Source organism: Diorhabda carinulata, chromosome 4 (genome assembly GCF_026250575.1).
Source record: "Diorhabda carinulata isolate Delta chromosome 4, icDioCari1.1, whole genome shotgun sequence".
NCBI lineage: Eukaryota > Metazoa > Arthropoda > Insecta > Coleoptera > Chrysomelidae > Diorhabda > Diorhabda carinulata.
In genome coordinates, this window is record NC_079463.1 from 27,801,245 (window position 1) to 27,822,847 (window position 21,603).

A 21,603-nucleotide genomic window follows, 5' to 3' on the forward strand; every position below is an offset into this window, starting at 1 on the left:
CAATGTTTTCATCGTAAACGGTCTGGCGTTGTCTTGCAGCAATATCGCACTACGGATTAGAATATCGCGTCGTTTTGATCTGTAGACTGGTTTCACCGTGTTTTTAGTAGGTTACTCTAATACGGTAGATAACATCTTCACAGCTGATAATGTAACCTTTGCTTTAACTGGCGCGCAGTTCGCAAAAAAATTTTTCTTTCTTCTTCATATCACTGCAGAAGACACAGCCTGTGAATTTCTGCTCAAAATTTAGAAGTCTCGGCACCTATCCGGCTTAAATTTTGTACTAAAGTGCAAATGCAGACTCTAAAGCGCTGACATTCTGGTGCGCGCCACACATGAGGCAAGTTTGTCATCATTCATACACTTGATATTAGAAAGGCACTCTTCTCCGAATTTCTCGAGTGATTTACGATAAATTTCCGCGGATTTTACATTATCTTTGACCAAAAAACGAATAATGATCCGTTGCGCAACAGACACAGGTACATCATTCTCATTTATGGCTATAAGTACACGAAAAAGCGAGTTTACGCGGTCCCGGCTGTTCTATACGCCTTTCTAACATTCAGTGCAAACACTTTCACGACACTCAATTTTTCGCGTCTTAATTAAAAAATTATGGATTATATTTGAACCACCCTCGTGAAGTATTCTTTATTTCTCTCGATTTGACGTCATATCCATTTTTCGTCAATAATCAGTGACATCGTTTCCCTTTAATTCATCTTCTAACGTCTACTTGATTTTATTGTTGATTCGCTATGTGACTATAATTCTTCTGCATCTCCTAACATAAATTCTTATTAGTGCTATTAAAATAAATTCTCAAATAATGCATCGAGAACAGGTATACCATTACTTCAAAATAAATTACGTATTAACCTCTCAGTACACCCTGTATATATTTTGTTTTGTATAATGTATTAAATTACAAAAAGCATCGTAAGTTCGCATAATTCTACTTTTTATAGTTCAAAAGTTACAGTCGTTTTAAATTCAAACTATTAAAAAAATATTTGATGTCAAAAAGCAATAGGTTTTTCTGTCTTTAATTACATTTAAATGTCATAAATTATAATTTATTCATTTATTTAGTGAAAGGTGTTTATTATAATAAGTTATTTCAACTAAATTCATCAAACAGGACAGATGAACAATTCTTATAATGAGAGGTTGAGGTAAAAGATGAGGTAGCTTAATTATTTAGTGATTCGTATTCAAATACAGAACTTTAAGGAATATGAAACTTTTCTATGAGTTGAGTTTAACAAAAAAACGTCCTGAACTTGGCCGACAAAAGACGATAACTAATTATGAAAAATCCTTGGACGTTATACTAAGTTTTGTAAAAATTTCATCATCCATCAAATATGATATTGTTTTAAAATCCGTATATAACAATATTATGAAGAATAAGTTCCATCCTAGTACATCAACTGCCTGAAAATTATCATGAACGCTGATTAAAATTTGCTGCAAAAGTAGACGCAAAAGTATGACAGTTTTTGCCATAAATCCACGTGTTAAATGGTTTTGTAGTGACTGTAATTTTTATCGACTGATGACCTCTACTAGCAGAATCACCATGTAATATTTCCATAGATGCCTTCATAAATATCATGACATGTTAGGATCACTCTGTCATAGATCACCATAACTTGTTATATAAGTTTTATTCGGAAATTTTCCAAAAAACTTATTTTTCTGCGAAGTAACGGGTCTTTTATGGTGACAAAAATAAGAAGAGTTATCCAAGAAAGTTGTTTAGAATCAAAATATGATCATATCAATCCACAAGAATGTGCTCTTGATAAACTATTTATTTACCCTTCCTCATACAAAAAATCCATCTTTTACCAAACTGATTATTTAATCAAATCTGTAATCCTTTGCTTAGAATCCTAGCTAGTATGACACAGAACATACACTTCTTTTCTTGCTTCTTGCTTTCTTGCTTCAATTACATCAGGGGGCTTGCCTTTACTCCAATATCTAGTTTTGGGAGATTATTAATTTATGAGAAGTTTTGTTTTCCAAGATTACCTTTCTCACCGAAATTCGTTCTATGAATTCTATGTAAACGTGTTCTATTTACTTTGTGATTTTACTGTGTGAAATTTTGGGATCTGCATCTATTAAATTAAGAGGGCTGTTACTTAAGTTTTGAGATATGGCAATACTGATATGAATATGACATTTTTAACGTCGAATGTACTCGGAACGTGTGTCATACGAATGCTATTTGAGATGTTTACTTACAGCAGTGTGTCAATCACCTCACTTCGAATTTTAGTGATAAAGCACCATCTAGAGCCATCATACAACCGTGATTAACTGATTTTCCAAATTCAATCGTAGTCGCACTTCGCTACAAGATGAATTTCGTGAAAATCGTCCAAAAAACCTAACCAAAATCTGCTGTTGTGTCTGGAAACATCGATGCTGAGCGTAAATTGATATTGCAAAATCGGTATGTGGCATACCGTGAGATTGAGGTATACTTAGGCATTAGTTCCACACGCAAACATTCGATATAGCATGAAAATTTAGCTGTCAAAAATATTTGCTTGCGTTGGATATCACATAAATTGATAATCGCTCAAAAAAGCTCGTGTATATTGATGCAAATAAATTCTGTCAAAATTCATTTGCGGTGCATTAAAAAACGTCTATAAAATCGTGATAAATTATGGATCTAAGCATAGACAACAATCAACTGTATGGGTAAAGACGACCCAAATCCTACAAAAGTTGTTGGCGCACGAAACACTTCGAAGCAAATGTTTATCGTAATAACTGGTCAATGGGAGTTCTCATACATCAGTTCATACCAAAACGTTTTTGAACATGGGGTTGATGGGTCATCCTTGTTTGGCACCTTATTCTTATAAACACATGCAAACGTGTATTGATATTAATAGGGAATATTTTTAAAAACGATAAAACCAGATCCAATTATAAATATTTGTTTTTATTTGTTTATCTCAATACTTAAGTAGCAACCCTCGTATTGTGTAACGCTTAATAATTAAGTTGGTAAATTATTTTGATTAGGTTAGGTTAGGTTGGTAAATTATTTTGATGAAAGGAAAAATATAACGGTCCAATACACTTCAACACTATGAGTGCTGATTTTGAGCTAACTGGTAAGCTAACCGTTTCAACATAGGGAGCATATTGGAAGATTTTGTCGTTTTCTCGCGCTTAGGAAGTATGTATGTAGGGAGTAATTTTTCCCTCAAAACTCACTGAGAAGACGAATTTTATATATTTGTTTACCCATTCTACCAACTTTATTTCCATTCGCACCGACATCTACCAACTGGTCCCTTATATTTATAAGGTTCAGTCGGTTATCCTCCCTGTTGGCTTAAAATCAGTAGTATTGGTGTTCTCGATGGTAAGCATATTTTCTTCAATTTTTCATCCATCTTATCTTCACAGTTTACATTTTTTTCGGACAATTTCGAAGATTGAAGTATCGAAATTGAACAAAAGAGATGAATCGTTGCGTGGGATAGACAGATTGAAACCATGGAATCGGCTCACCTCTTAGAATAAAAAAACTTGCTATTATTTTATTGAAATTAATGAATTTTCTAGAATAAAAGCAGTTATTAGCCGAAACAAACAGCCAAAAAATATAAAATTTGTTCAATTTCTGTAACTAAGTACCGTGTATATGAATTTAGTGAAAATATGTTAATTTGATATTTCAAACAGACTCGTAAATATTATGATTAGTGACATTATATTTATTTAAAACCTTATTATGTGTATGAACCTAATTAGGAAACAAGGCTTTTTTGTTAAATTTGTTGTGTATAAAATGGCCAATTATTTTTGAACTTTACGTTAAATACCTACACACGACTTGTTGTTTTGTTCGTCCTTGTTTTTGTGGCAATGTCGGTGATTGAATTGCAAATTCAAAGCCGAACAAATGCAGTGAAATTCAACTGTTTATAAAATAGTTTTATCAGTAAACTTCGATGCTGTTCATACAATGTTAACAAATTTAGACAAGCTGATTAATTTTTACTGATAAATCGAAATGTACATTCAGAGTTTGTATTGAATCCTATTAATTCAATCAGTTGGGCAAAAAAATTATTGTTTTTTCGTCGATATTTTAAAATACTTTTGAACAAATATTAATATTTTGTTTAAGAGCCAGTGTCATTTTTAAATGATCGGTTAAGGCATTTTTTCTGCTGAAGGACTTAACAAGTGCCATCCTTGGGTATTAGACGTTATATAGATAACAAGGGGGTCATTGAACTCTCGCCATCTAACATTTTTCAGTAGTTCTCTGATAGGTGACAATCCGCGAAATTTACATTAGTTGATGCATTGGTTGGTTCTAAGATGGTGTCAGAACACATCAAACAAGTAACGTTAGAAGTAATTCTTAAGTGTTTTTTCAAGTGTTAACTAATTCAATTATACAGAGTGAGTTTTATGTATGGAACGCTTCAATTATCTCGGAAACGGCTTATACGATTTTCATGAATTTTTACGCACAATGATCTTGTGATACGGCGTTACAGCTACATTTACAGTATTTCCACCAAAGTTACAATAAATATTGTACATTTAGATGGCTAGGATTGAATAAACTCGTTTGATATGAATATTCTTTAATAATTTATGTACTAATACAAATCTCGTATCAAGGTCTAGTGTCAGTAAGTTAGTAAAACGTTTAACAAAACTGGTGCAGTAAAATATTTATCCAAATCATGGCGCAGAAAATCTACAACAACTGAAGACAAATCTTTAAATGTTTGTGTCATGTTAGAAGTAGATCCAGATTTGTGAAGTAGAAAAATTACGAATCACAAATTATCATACCCCAATATCATTAAAATATCAATTCGTACCATGATAATACCGGCCGTATGACAAGACCCCTGTAGACAAAAATTTATAGAAATCTACAAGTCGTTTCCGAGATTATTGAGGCGTTCCATACATAAAACTCACTCGGTATATGACGGATAGCAGCTCAAAATAGCGGTTCTAATTATCTGACAGAACGAATTGAACTCCTCATATGCTCGCCCTTATTTCGTGACCAAAAAATTGATTTTTATACTGCAATTATATTTTTAATTAATCATGAGATCAAAACTTTATGTTTGTATCATAATTTGAGATTCTCCGTCTATACTGACGAAATTTTTCTATTCTTATTTATTTCAAGAACTGTTATTCCTTGAAAAATAAAGATGGCTTTTATTTAGAAAATCAAATTATCTAAAAAAGTCTCTATTGGGAATATTTCAAAAGTTGTGATCGTTTAAAAATAAAATATTTTAGTTTGAAGAAGTTGAAACAGATAAGAGGGGTAGAACTGAATTGGAGTGCAAAAATCTATACTTCACAACCTGTGGAGAAGAATTGTAAAAACAGTTGATGAACGAAAAGAAAGGAAGAATAATTTATGAGTCTTAAAAGTATGCAGTACTGTAAACATGGATATATAATTCAATAACTTATTTTTGACATCAGCGTGCTATTTCGAGCTTCTTTCAAAAAATTGTGAACACATAAAGTAAATAAAAATATCTAAAGGTGAATTAAAACAATTGAATTTCATTGCAAACATAATACATACACTAAATGCCGCTGTCAAACGTTACATAATATAGCACAGCGGCATAGCTAGTTGTATCCTTCAAATTGCTCGGTATATATTTCTTTACTTATTATTTAAAAGTATTACAATAAAGATTACGATAAAAATGAGTGTTATTAAAACCATCGCAACGTATATTTGTTAAAAATTGAAGTTAAAATAAAATTTTAACAAAATTTACAATAACAGATTTAGTAGGACAATCTCGCCCTCTCTCGTGTTATCAACTTTTGTACAGATCATAATCGCTATTTTTGCTAAAATGTAGCTGATAAATTTGTTCATTGTAGTCCCAAAATTTTCATTTATCACTAGACTTTATCTCTAAATCAGTTGTTGAAATACGATATCCACTAATTTTATTGTAAAAACGATTTCCTAATCTGAAGAAATTATCTTGGATAGACCCGAGATCGATTGATAGGTTATCTGTTACGACCTCTACAATTTGTTTTCTTCTTTCACAATTCTCTCATTACATTGTTCCTCTCATTTTACCGAGTTAGTGTGGGGTAAAAAGAGAGTCATCAAGTCCGTGATATTTTGATTTCTGGCCGCCATTCAACTACTGTTAAAATTTGAACAAGCGAGTTTGTGTTTCACAGGCATAGTGCTGAACAAGCAAAAAACGTATCACGCAAGTAAATGCTAGATACGAGGATAGTCCTAGAAGTACCTGGCCTGTCCTAGAGATGGCAGTTGTCATTATACAATATATGTTCCAAGTTTGAATAGGCCACGTTGTTTAGTATTTGTTTGGCAGCTATCAATAGTCAATGGTTTCAATGAATTTCTGAAAATCTACTGTATGGTGTTTTCTGATGGATTAATGAAAACACAGAAAAAGATTCTGGAAGCTATAAATATTTCACTAGGTCAGAAGTTACAATTTTGCACTATCAGACAGACAGACGCAGTCGTATGATAACTTTACAGGAATGTTTGGCGAAGTTTAACCACAATTTGAGTTTTTGCGCCATTTTGTTGATAAAACTTTCCTACGACATATAGAGACCAAACAGCAGTGAAAATAAATGTTTTTTAAACGATGGCGAATCTTATGCCAATTTACTTGGTCTTTATAATGAAATTTGGTAAAAAACGACTATATATCGACAAGGGAAAATCTCATTTGTACCAGGACAATTCAAGAATGCTCATACTTGTAGTTTCCATGACAAAATCCATGAGTCAGAATTTCTCCGAATTCATCTATAAATTAGCATTTCTTCTCTCAAAATCTGAAAAAAAAGCTTTGCAAAAAACATTTGAATATCTAATAAACATCTGTTTTGGATGCTCTCCATGAATCTAATGTATTTGAAACGATTGAAAAATAGGAGAAACGTTAACGAACTTTAACCTACTAAACTAGAGTTGAAAACAGAATGATTTTTATCCAAAAAACTATATTCCATTAAAAAAATAACAAAATGATTGACTCTCCCGCGCAGATAAAAATCTGTTCTCGATTTTCTCTCAACAAAAATTCGCCTTTTTTTGCTTTGTCATGTTCTCTTATATATTTCTTCTAAATTCTATTTAGTCTCACATCAGAATAGTATATAATTCATTTTTCTTCTTCTTTCAACATATATGTAGACTTGTGTGAACACTTAAAGTAGATTAATTTATTTTGCAGTTTTCAATTATTCTGCCCTTTATTCTATAGCTTGTAGATTAGTCTTAAAATATTCTATTTGATATAGCTACATGACTCCGTTTTAGCTCCATGCACCCTTCGAAACGTTTAAAAGTAATAATTTACTACTTGGTTACATTTCATACGTACTCGTACATGCTTTTTGATTAATGGGTGAAATAATCATTATATAGTACCTTTCTTCTCGCTGCTTTGAACCAATCGAAAATCATGTTTGCATAAAAATCATCATTAATTCGAAGTATTTTTTCTTATCAGGACATAGAAACGGAAATAGTGATATACAGGATGTATCATCTGTACCTGGTAGTGAGGATATGGTAGGATTATGGGCCCAATACCATTCAGCACTAGGGCTAGCAAAAGGAAAAGCCACACCACCCACAACAAGGGATAATTCAGTGAGTATTGAAATTTTATTCATGTTACCACTGTTTTTTTAATGGTCTTGATTTATTTGCGACCATCAATAGAGCATAGAAAAATATGCTTTTAAATTTTATTATGAACTTTGTTTAAGTTTGATACATCATTAGTCAAAATAAGGCTTCATTTATGTATATTTTAGTCAAGAAGGTTTTCTAATAAGTTCAAAGGTAATGACGAAATTTTTTGTCGCCATGTTGGCACAACTTTTTTCTATGTTTATGCAGTATTTGGGAAACAAATTTATTTTAGTTTATACCGGACACATTGTTTACATTACCACTGCAATAACATGCACAATCACGCTGCGCGTTTAGATAACTAAGCTTTCGCCTCCTGATACAGAAGGCCAGGGAAAGCAAATTCTAGCCGTAGTAAAACATTAAATACCCTGTATTTACTTTGTAATAGTAACATGTAAACAATAAGTTACATTCAATTAATACTTTATACTTAAAAATGAATAACAGGAAATTTAGTTTTCATAATATTCGTTACACTTTACAGAAAAAACATTTTTGTTAGTTGGCACTTGTTAGTACTTACACCGCAAAAATTTCGGTACTCCATAGGCATTAGATCTGATACTATGTGCTGTCTACATTTGAGGTTCTCATAGGATCGTGCTTATGTACCTCACTATTATCCTTTCCATAGAGTTGAAATAGCTACATAACTTGAAAACATCGGAGTTTGAAAAAAACTAGTATATTATTTTGTAGTGGGACATGTGATAGATGTTTAGCTAGAACATTTGTAGGGTTCAACGTGAAACATTGCTTTTTTGTTAAATGTATCATATGTAACTGAAAATTGGCTGTAGATGTTTCATCAAAATATTCCCAATAGTATCAAATGACCGTAGAATCATTCCAAAGAACGTTTTATTCTCATTTCCTGATATGAACTAACTATATATTAGACATAACTTCTTAAAGTTGAAGACATGGTAAGTATTTACGACACATTACATAGAAGGAGTCAAGGAAAGTGACAATACATCACATGCTATCCAAATTTATTGAATAATAAAAGCACACACAGACTAACTTCTAGGTCACTCCTAAGCAAGCTTTAGGCTACGAAAATTAACGCAACACAAACCCTAGGAAAATAGGAAGATTGAAGACTATAGAAAAATACATGACCTACTATCAATTTTAGACCCATAACAACAAATCTAGTTGTAATTAATAGAAGTTTTAAACATCCCGTGTCTGAAACCATATTTAATTTAGTGATGATTAAAGACATACTGAGGAGAACAGTTACTAGTTATGAAATTGGTAGACTATGTTACAATAATAACAAATATAGTTGGGTTAAAAATATTGGGGTTACAAGGACAGCAGTAGGAAGCTAACCTAGTATCAACACTTGCCGATTATCTGACTCTATTGGAATTTAGGAAGATACCATACATTGCCATTTTAAATCATCGATTTCGTGGTTTTTTAACATAAATTAGTTTCATTTAATTTTATTCATAACCAAGTTTAAGGGTATTCAACAAAGGCGGTGACTACGTTATCCTTGAAGTCGCCCCTTGCTACGTAGTTAATATATATACTTGGAAATACATTTTTGGTACCAGCATGTAGTGAAAATTAGCTTCCTTGTATCGCACCTGCATCGCCACTTTTATAAAAGAATTTCTAAAGTTTACCTTTTTGAACGCGCACCGTGTTTGGTATCGTACAAGTGGAATTTGTTTGTTTCTTTGTACGCTGACCTCTGGCTCTTTTTTTCATTTCTAAAAGACCAAATTACCATACCTACAGTGCTGCCAGTTTTATAGTTTCTACAAGACAAGTATGGTCATAAACAAATATTTCTTTGAAATAGAAATTCAATTTCTACAAATTTTTGTTTTTATTATAACTTTTATATAATATTTAGGCATTCGTTTAAATTATGACATTTCTCGCGAACATATGCTAGTATACCATTCAGAATGTATCCTTCTACATTGCTGTAATGGAACGGTGGCGATATGTCCAGTTATTCTGAGAAATCAGGCGACCATTTGCTTCGAAGTGTTTCGTACGCGGATAACTTTCGTTGAATTTGGCTCGTTTTGAAAGACCCATACGGTGGATTGTTGTTTAGTTCGATTTCATATGCATAGATCCATGATTCGGCGATTGAATTTTGTCAGCATTTCTTGGCACGAGATTTTTCTTGAGCGATATTTAAATTATGGGGTATCCAACGGAAACAAATATTTTTGACAGCCATATGATCATGCAATATTGAATGTATGCAAGTAGAACTAATGTCCAAGTTTGGACGACCTTCACGAAATTAATCCTGTAGCGAAGGCGCCCACGCGTGAATTCGTAAAACCATCGAAACAAGGTGGTTAAGAATGGTGCTTCGTCAGCAAATTCGAAGCGAGTTGGTTCAATCCACATCGAAGGTCATAGAAAATCATCGCACGAAATGTTGGCGATTTAATTCCATTTTTTGACCAAGATGAACGTTTCAAGTATTTGTAAACAACTCAAATAACATTCGTATGATAACACGTTTTTTGTACATTCACCATTAAAAATGTTAAACTTTATTATGGCAATGTCAGATTAGATATATTCACATCAGTGTTGCCATATCTCAAAACTTAAGTAGCAACCCTGGTAATACGAACAGTGGAGGCTATAGAAGATAAATACGCAAAAGCTCAACTGGTTCAAAATCGGAAAGTGGTAGAACAGCCAGAGATTACCGTTTTCTCACTTACCGTATTTTCGAGAAATAGAACAACCACGACAGTTTCCTTTCAAAATAATCTACAAGAAGTGAAAAATGTTAAGAGAAGTGAACAAATAGTGAGAAGATAGTTTTATGTTTATCTCCTCTAACTAGAAAAACTAGACCGCCTTTTTTCTGTGAATAATAAATTGCAAGGTTGAATTTCATACAGAGCATTAGGCTTGGAAATAAATTATTGTTTTCCGAACAATCGCGATTCTTATTATCTCAACTAGACGTGAAATAGTTTCTAAAAGATCATCTTGTACTATTCAAGTTTGTTCTTGAAGAACATACAGTATTAAATCATAATAATGCACCACCTCAGATTTCTTGGATATTACTGCTTACTTAAGTCAAATTACACGATTTGTTTGGACTGTATGCAGTACAGATTCAAATCTGATAGAACATCTTTGGAATGAGAAGGGAAGACGCTTACAGACTTGAATAGAATATATGTTACTGCTCACCTTATTGAATACTCAAACCATACAATGGCCTATTCGTAGTCCTGATTCAAATTAAATAAAAAAAGTTTGGAATTAGATGGGAAGACTTCTACAGAGAAGTCTGTCAGCTCACAAAAATTCGAGAAATCTGATGTAGAGCAAACCCCGTCGTTAATAAACTGTTAATGCTACCAGCCGAAGGAATACTGGCTATTAAAGTAAATATTTTTTGTTTCAAATAGAAGCATAATGAGTCGCAATAGGATTAAAAGCTTTTTCATTGAACATAATAAGTTTGAAAATCTTTCGAATTACGGAGTGATCTTACGTCAGTTTTCGACCTAACAAAGAAACAAGACATTTTTTTTTCAGAATCATTTTAATTTTTCAACATAGTCTCTTTTCAAGGCTCTATACTTAGTCTAGCAAATAAAAGTTGCCCTCTTTCTACTCACAATAGGCATTTAATTATGCGATAACGTCCTCTTCCGATTGAAATCTTTCTTCTGTAAGGGAAAATTTGAGATGAGGAAAGAGAAAAAAGTCGTTATAATGGTGAATACGGTGAGTTGTTGATCAATTTGAAGTGCAATTCGGTATGCATTGTCTTGACTTTCTTTTGCTTTTAATACGGTTGCTTTTTTACAATTTCTACCTCTACCTTATCAAGCAATGATATTTAATACCCTGCTTTCATTATTTTACTTTGTGGGAAATAGTCTATTAAAACAATCCCATGACTATTACAAAAAAAGAGTCGCCATAACTTTTCCAGCCGGTAAAACTTTGCTCGCCTTTTTCGGAGCAAGTTCGTTTTCTTCAATTCACTCTCTTGACTGATTCTTCATTTCAGGAGTGCAGCAGTGGATCCGGGTTTCTTCTAGTTATGAATAGATGCAATAAATCCGACTCACTTTCTTTAAATCGCGTCAATAATTTCTGGAAAATGTTCATTCGAAAAGTGAGCAAATGCATTACCCAATAGCATTTCATATCTTCTAAACGCTCGTCGTCAGATTCAGCAACGTTTAAATTCAGCCGCCCAAACTTTTACGGTCAATTTTATTTATTTTTAATAATACAATGACTCTCTTATATGATCCCCAAACAGAAAATAAGAATCATTCAAAAATCCTGGAATTTTAGAACTAAACTTTCAACGTATTAGCGAATGAAGTTCTCAATTTATTCTGATAAGTGCTGATATCTTTAGGTCGACGTCGGAAACTTTTCATGCCAGCTCGACATTAATTATCGATAAATTAGAAACAAAATCTCTTAACACTCTAAGGTAAAAAAGTTTGATCCAATAGTAATACGGTATAAAGATAGTATTTTTCATAATATTTTTAATGTCTATGTTTTGTTTATTAATACTTATGATAATAATTATGTAAATTTATTCAAATATAGTGTACAATTTTCATTTTTGAACATACATACCAACGTATTTATATTTTCAAATCGAATTTTCAGTAGTCCATTTTGAAATTAAAAAAAATTGTTGTTTATACATAATGCCCCGTTCAATACAAAATAATTGATTTATTGCAAAAAAGTCCTTCAGGGGCGCTGGGCTAATCTAATGTGGAATAATTTACAACTCTTTTTTTTTGAAAATTTTATTTATACAATTATTATTCGCAAATTATCTTGAGCTAAAATAGTAATTTTTATTTGCATTTTTTATTATGATACTTTAGAAAACGTGTTATATATAAAGTTACGTTACACTTTTTGCAATAATCTCGTTCACGGAGAAATGTATAGCCTGAGAAAATAAGGAACCCAAAAAAAAAATTGATTTCGCCCACTGTAACGCAGTGTTTATCATTACTTCCTTTGCATAGCGATTTGTTCCTTCCCCAAATGTCTAAAAATGTCATCGGTAAAGATCTGCTCAAGTATGTCAACCGGACTTGAATCTTTCAAAATACTGTACTTGCGCTTTTCTGTGCAATAGACTCAGGATTTATTTGTATCCAATGTATGTCTACTTTCTGTCGTTTCTCTATAGGCACTCGTCCTCTCACTTGGATATTTGAATCATCATTTTTCTCCAGGTCTTTTATTTTGTCAATTCAATGAGCCCTGCAATATCCGATACAATCGATGAAGATAATTCTTCATCGCCAAAGTTTTCTGCGTCCATCAATTCATCTACTTCAAAGGGAGGCAAAGCAATTATATTCTCCTCAATTTTTTTGGGAAATGAATATTCAAGAGCTTCCTCTAGAGTTTTGGAAACTCGGCCACTTCTTTGACATTTGTGAATACGTAAACTAAAATAAAAAATATGAATAATATTCCAATGCCGCTTCAAATAAAGTGGAATAGTTGTCTTTCTATGTGAAGACGCCAAGTTTACGGAATAATTTTGATAAAAATATAAATGATAAAAAGAAATATTTGTTACCAAGAACCATTATTATGTAAGTAATCTAAAACTATTGTTCAATATAATTATGCACAAGAAACAGCTTACCTTATATTTGGATAGCTTTATTACCCGCATTTCGGATTCCCACACTATTACTTTCTGTCCGGTTGCTTCTATGAATTAAAATCTTATTTGATTCTCACTAAATCATATTAATTGACCTTAAGATTTAATTTACAGCATTAATAAAAAATTTGTTATCCGAGTAAATTGTAGAAACGTTGCCTTATCGCCATCACACAAGATAAGAACTGGCCTTCAACTGAAAATGTCATCAAATCAAGAACAAAAAATCACTCGGATAAGAAAGTAAACATCCAGTTTCTTATACATGAAAATTTGGTAAACAACAACCGATGTTTCGAGGGCAAGTATGTTGTGTGCTTTAAGAAAAAAATTCAAAGATATAATACATTCGATAAAACCAAATAAACGTTAACATTTAGAGGTGGGTGTATGATGTATATTTGCAATGTGATCGTTTATTGATGACAGTTATTAAAAATGTAAAAAATGTCGAAATATACCGGACGCTTTTAAGAATGTTATTAAAAATAGTCGGTTAGAGGTCTGTAGATCTATACGACATATTTTTCGTTGGATCCGTTCTAAAATAAAACAATTTTATTATCATCTTCATCATCGTCATCAATAGTGAACGTTTTTAATGAATTTGTGAACATGGAAAAAATTGGTCATCATTATGTGATACAATACTTTTATTTGAAAATCCTTAACCCAACCAATATAAAAGCTGAACTATATTGTACTCTGCGTGAGACTGCTCCTTCGTTATTAACTGTAAATCGTCGACTGTAAGTTCGCAAGATAGTAAACATAGAAGAAGTGTGGTTCATCGCATATCAACTGAAAATTTTGACATGAGAAAGCTGTGTGCAAGACGGCTGCTGCGTTTGTCACAATAAAACAAAATAACATGTTTCCATCGAGTGTTTGGCAATATTTCACAGAAACGAAGCCGAATTTTTGCGTCGTTCCATAACCTTGGATGAAACGTGGGTCCATCACTTCACTCCCGAAACCAAAGAACAATCAAAACAATAGATTGAAAAAAAAAACTATTAACGGCGAGTATTATGCAAACTTATTTGACTAAGAAGAAAATTTTGTTTCATCAAGACAATATACCAGTTCACATATCCGTTATTGCAATGTCCAAAATTAATGAACTGAAGTTCGAATTGCTACCTCATGCACCCTATCCGTCATATTAAGCCCCTTCGGATTATTTCTGTTCCCAGACTTAAAAGAATGGCTCGGTGGTCAAAGACTTTCCTACAATGAAGTGGTGATATCGACAGTTAATGGTTATTTTGTTTTGTGTTTTCTTTGTTGGGCCAGGTACTTCTGGGACCATCCTCGTATATTGTGCTGAGTATTCTACCAAATAGGACTGCCAAATCTTATGAGAGGCTTATAGTACCTTTTCGTGCTAGCTTCACATGTAGTTCCATCGCTGAGTCCTGAAGAGACTTTAGTGTTAGCTCCAACCCCAAAGCTGTGAGAATACTTAGCTCAGACCTAAATTCCAATAGTCTATCATCAGTCCTCCGATTAGAAAATTTACAAAAGCCGCACGTCGACTGGTTCTACTCTGCATGATCTAACTAGGAAACAGGAGAAAGCTGTAAAGTATAAATAAATAGCGCAATGTGCCTCTATAGAAATTAGAGGTGCCTTCTCTCACACGCCAAGAAATTCCATCAATCAGGAATTTGTGAGAGTATTCGAACTAAGCTTGGTTACTTTGATTATGGCAACCCTGGATAGTCGCATCATTAGTATCAATCTAGGTGATAAAGCAATAACTGCAAAACTGAAAGACGGACGCCTACAAGGTGATTGCCTTGGTCACTAGTAGTCAATAAACCGATTACAAATCCAACGAATGCAGACGGTGATGACCTGGCAATAATAGTGCGGAATTAGTAAGATGACACCGTATGGAATCAAATGTAATTTGCCCCAAAAATCGCTCAGAGATAGAGTGTCAATGAAGACTAAGCATAAACCCCTTCAAAGACCGCGCGATTTCAATTCACTAGGAGGAAAAAGGTTATTCCAAAACTCCTCAGAATTAATGGGGTCGATCTAGCCCCTAAGTCAGATATTAGATATTAGATAAGCTACAAAGAGCGGCTTGTTTTACAATGATATGCATGCCACGATTATGTCTCACGTCAGTACTACAAGTCATTCTAAACCTGAACTTGCCACCTTTGTAAACCTAGAAAGTAGAACAGTAAAGTGGACAATAAGAGGTATACAAGGAACAGACTTGATATACAGTAACCTGAAAATGGATTTAAGAATTCTTAAAGAATGTAAGCCATCCAAGGATATGATCACGGATGCCATATATCCTAAATTATTCTTTTGCAAAAACTGTAACGATGATGGGTCGAAAATAGCTATCTCAGTGGACTCGAAAAGCTTCTTTTTACAGTCAGAAACATACGCGATTCGTACTGCGTAACTTAATACACAAAATGCAACTACCGTAATGCAAAGATATTTATTTTATCAGATAGAAGATTGAGTTGAAGCTAGTATGGGATTGCACACAATCTTTGACTCACTGTGGAAACAGCACACTTACTCTAATGTGGGTATCCGAACACATCTAAGTGCACGGCAATGAATAAACTAGCCACTTGGAGAAGGGAATTTGGGAATATTTCTTTTAAATAATCACAACCTTTGTAGAATCCTCGAAAAACGATTAAGTCATTATCATAAAAGGCACTTGCTTTAACTAAAGATGAGATAATAAGAGTTACTGGTATGCTTACTGTATACTGTCCAGTGAATTACCACCAGAATAAAAACATCGAAAAAACTTCCAACAACTCATGTAGTTTTTACAAGGAACTAAAGTAAATAAACGGACACGTTGTATGTGAGTGCCGGGCTGTGCATAGACAAAGGCTATCAATACATTCAAGCTCCTTAAAGCTAGATGAGATTAGCCGCATAGATAGGTGACTCACTTTTGAAACTCATTTGCAAACTGGGGAGTACACAATATATCCATAGGTTAAAGTGTTAGCGAGATAGATGCACGACCTTTACGTAGTAGCTAATCTAATTAAAAAAAATATTCATATATTTTTTCTATTGTTATCTAATAACTTTTTCTTCAAAATTATATCACTCAATCTATCAATATGCCTCTAATTTATGCATTTAACTCCTTTTCATTGTTCTTTTTAAAGTTTTTTTCGAACGCATTTGAAATCTGTTCAGTATCAAGAGACGTAATGAAAGACTTTTTGAATGTGGCACTGTTTTTGTAACAGTAACATACATATATTTCATTGTGCTCATTTATTGTAGAGACATAACAATTAATCTTTTGGTACACGCTATATATTTCAGAACCAATACGTCAGGTTTCTATGGCAGATGAGAGAGTAATCTTGATAACTAAAATCAAAGTTCAAATATCTCTCACATCACTGAATTATCGATTACTTTTTAGTATATAGCAACAACAAAAAATAGCAATAGCAAAAACTGCCAATAAATAAACGCTCTCTCGTTAATTCGAGCTGGGATTTTTATAAAATTTCTCCCGAAAACTAGGAATCAGTCATTTTTCGAATTATATTTTCTCTGTATTCTGGATTTAATGTTATCTTTTAATGAAAACAGCAGTCAATGTTCATTGAAAATATCGTTCGACATCTTTTGTTTTCAAGTTTATATTTCGTAACATTTTTTAACTCTTGTTGATAGTTATTGTTACAAGTATCCGTATCAACTTATGTATTAGTTTCAAAATACCGCCTTCCATTTTTAAATCTAGAAAAGACGAATATACAAATAAATATATCGATATAACGAACATAAACATGAAACTTGAGTTACATTTATTTGAATACCTGATGACACAGTGTATGAGTGAATATGTATGCATGTTACAGTTTTCTATCCACGAAAAGACTACGACAGTAACGTTAATTTTATGAATCAAATATTAATATTGTTTATGTTTAGTAGAATGGGTTACTCAATTCCTATTTTGTCTATGAAGTTATTCTCTTTTCAAAGTAAAACAAACAATTGCGATTTTCAAATTCGTTCGATTAGTGGGTGAAGGAAATATCAGTAAAGACTACAGAGTGGCTCCACCTAAAATAAATATATAATCACATTTTTTCATACAGAACTTATAGAATTTTATGGTATTGAAGCTTGATCACTTTGTATGCTTATTCAAAATAATAAACTTGAATGGAAAATCATTTTTTAAAAATAACATCGTGCAATCTCGCCGCTGGCGTTCCTGAAACATGACTCTAATATTATCTTTGTTTTATTGAATAGAGTTGATTTTATTAAAAATACTCTAGAAAAATCAGCTGAAGATAAGTCTAGGTTGCGGAAGGGCAATGATTGAGATGTTCCGAGCGAGGTCAATCTGTTGCTGCCTTTATATTCTATTGTTATAATTAACAAAATGATATTTTTGTCGTGGAAAAAAAATTTTCAAATAATCTGCAGAGTTAACAGAATGGCCGCGAACAATACTATTAAACTTGCCAAAACGCCCGGACATCGCAATCACGAACATTTTTCTTAGAAATCTTAGAATTTCCTGTCAATTCTTGCACTAATTATATAAAGTGATGAAGCTTAAAGTTCAATTCCAATATCCGAATAATTCGAACTCGTGGGAAATTCGGTACGAAAATTTTATACTAAAAATAAAAAATACCAGGGCAGCTACTTAAATTTTAAGATAGACAAATAAAAACAAATATTTATAATGGATATGGCTTCATTATTTTTCAAAATATTCTCCATTGATGTCAATACACTTTTATATGCTTTTGAATCAATTGTCGAAGAATTTCTTCCGTTCCGATTGGAGGTACCTTCAAAACATGGGATTTGAACGCAGTGGATGACAAGTAAGGACTGTACGGCGAATGACGACCCATCAATTCGATGTTTTGACTGTGTGAGGGCTCGTATTGTCGTGGTGGAGAATGATTCGTCTTCTGCAATTGGTTTCCCTGATTTTTTCGTACTCTTGTCACAAACAAATGCTGGTGTACTATTTAAAATTAACCTTTCTACGTTTCTATAATGAAACGGTGGCGACATGTCCAATTATTCCGAAAAAATAGACGACCATGTGCGAACAACTTTGGTTGGATTTGTTTCGTCTTGAAAGTCCTACGAGTATATAGTTAATTGTTGTTTAGTTTCGGATTCATAGGCATACATCCATGATACATCGCCTCTAACGATCTTATACGAGTAGACTTCTTTTGAAGCACCGCGATTAAATTTTTTCAACATTTCTTTGCACTAATTGACATGAACTTTATTTAAGCTATTCTGACCTTCATCTAATTCATCCTGTAGCGATTAAGTGCGACCAAGATTGAATTCGGAAAATCATCGAAACACCTCGTGATGGTGTCTAATCGCCAAAAGTCGAAGCGAGTTGATCGGCACACTGCTGTGTGTCAAAGTCAAATTTGACATATTTATGTTTCTAAATCTCCTTGATTCTGGATCTCTTCTGTTTACAAATTAGTTTTTTTTTAAGACAGATTTGACATTTAGACAACTTACAGTCTTTATCAAAATATGATTTGACGATGAATATTAAAATAAAAGTAGAATAAAAATAGAAATCTGTTTTAATAAGAAAAATTAATGTTTCCGTAATTTTTACATCTCAAAAATACGTAGCAGTCATCAATCAAATTATGTGTAGTTGTATTTAAATTTAAAAACAGAGCTATAAATTTTTTATCAATACGATAAAAAAATAAAACTGCATTAACGAAGCACGAAATATCAAAAAACATAAATTCAATTATAAAGAATCAAACATTCTTGGAACGGAATCCAATATACGAAAGAGAGAATTTTCAGAAATGGTTCACATTCATAAGAACGAATCAAATTACTTGTAGTTGTATTGAAATTTAAAAAAGTTATAAATTTTACTTAAATTATTTGGTTTTTTTTTCATTTATCTTTTCGTTCTTATGAACTTGATGACTACTACGTATTTTTGAGTGTAAACATTAGGAAACATTAATGTTTCTTATTAAAACAGATTTCTATTTTTATTCTACTTTTATTTTGATATTCATCGTCAAATCATATTTTGATAAAGAGTGAAAGTTGTTGTTCAAAATTTATATGAAAAAACAAATTATAAAACAGTCCTATAATCAATACGATTTAAAAACATATAATATATATAAAAGGTCTAAAAAATAAGAAATTTGACATATTTAGACCAGTGTTGCCAAAACTTAAGTAGCAACCTTGGTGAAAAATAGAATTTGTGACATATTAATAAGAATTTATTTTGGTTTGATGTTTCAAGAAATAAAAGTAGAGGTTGATAACTTAGTACCATTAAATACGAGGAAATTAAAATTAACAATATGGAAAACATTTTGGGCATTTTGTGGAGGTAACAAGTATACAATGGGATGAGGAAGATCTATAGTAGAATTTTTAATTGATATTGGCAGTAAATAGTTTGTATGTATAAAATAATTTGCGCCTCTATTACTATGATATTCGCAATTCTGGCCAGGAAAATTACCACTTATAAATTTTGTAGCTAGGTCAGGCGACCGAAAAATTCTTCAGAAAATTCAGGTTGTTGTTACAGCAACCTGCCAAAGTTGAGGTATCTGATTGGCTTAAAATAACAGGTATAAAATGTTCATATTAATATTCAAAAGCTGTAGCAGTAGACACCTCCAAAAGGCAGATTGTATTCATCAGGGGTCAAGTGAAAAAATGAATTTCCTTATAGATTTCATGTATTTAAGTCAACTGAGTGAACATTCGCATTCGAACTATTCTTGCTGTCTATGAATGAATATACAGAAATGAAAATCATGTAGCTTCTAGCTATTTGGCCAATAAATACTTTCTTGAATTTCCTAGTCTTATTCATAACATATTTTTCCACAAATACATTTTATTCACCTCCCAAAACGGAGAAATTATGGAAATTTAAACTGCTTGTTCTAAAGCAATATTTGCACATTAAAATAACATCAGTTCATATAACAATACCTATCACCTTATCATCTCGCTGCAGACAATATTTACATTTATATTTAACCTATTTAGATATGGAGACGACATTTCATGTATCAAACTGAATAATTTTTTTGAATTTATCACATTTAAAAATAATCAAATGTTTCCAATTCTTCGTAATATGATCTAATAATTCAGTACTCTTTGGTTATTACAATATCTTTAATAAAAAGCAGATATTCTTATATCGCACCACGGCTTTAACTGGGCGCTGTTATAATATAAAATATTATACAAGGTGCTTCTAAAAAATGATAGGCTCTATCACCTAGTGTAATAGATTATTTTATAAAAAAATTTTCATTATTGGCATAGACATAAGTTTCCTAGAAGGCTGGTACAGAGAGTAATTTCTCACGGAAAAAGCGAGAAGGGTGTGGGTTTAGACGTCCTACGGTGTTGGCAGATTGCCTAATTACCACTCTTTTTTGTCGCCGCAGCTCTTATCGTTCAGATTTCTTGCAATCATTGATTTTCTTATTTCATGCATTTATGATAATCTTGGTCTTCCTCTCATTTTGTTCTCCAGTGGGATTCACTTCATTATTTTTTTTGGCAATCTTTCCTCTCCCATTCTCTGCACGTGCCTGTACCAAATCAACTCCTTCGATCTAATCTTGAAGTTCTATTTTCTCTTCTTAGCGCGACCATGTCCAATGCTTCTATTTTTCATTTGTTTTTCTATTGTTGCACTTCTAATCAATGTATTGTAGTTTCTCAGTTTTCATTATTTATACTCTCAGATATTTATAGTTCTCATATTCGTTATAATTTCGATGTTTTCTAGTTGTATGTAGGTTGTATCCTCTCCCACATATAAGTACTGTGTGTGTGTGTGTTCTTCCTTCAGTTTGCATGCCATGTATTCTAAATCATATTGGTTTTTTGCTCGTACTACCTGATCATCTGTAAATTGGAAGGTGTAAAAACAGGTGTCATCGTCTATTTGGATCCCCATTCATTTCCATTTCTTCTTTCAAGTTGTTAGAGCTTTTGAAACATTCATTTTTCAAAGTGTTAGTGAGATGCGACACCCTTATCTCACGCCTTTATTTCTAATTTTCACTGGAGACTTCATATCTTCATATCTAAGTTCTTAATGGCCTTTGTGAGA

The 21,603-nt window shown here is 32.4% G+C and overlaps 1 protein-coding gene across 4 annotated transcripts in view; it reads left to right on the plus strand.

Moving 5' to 3' along the window:
• Window positions 1-21,603, plus strand: part of LOC130892643 (nucleolar protein 4-like) — a 90,134-nt gene that overhangs the window by 40,054 nt on the left and 28,477 nt on the right. For all 4 annotated transcript variants that reach the window (XM_057798159.1, XM_057798156.1, XM_057798158.1 and 1 more), the window contains one exon: window positions 7,566-7,708. In XM_057798159.1, the coding sequence (XP_057654142.1) occupies window positions 7,566-7,708 (143 nt within the window). The remainder of the gene's footprint in view (window positions 1-7,565; window positions 7,709-21,603) is intronic.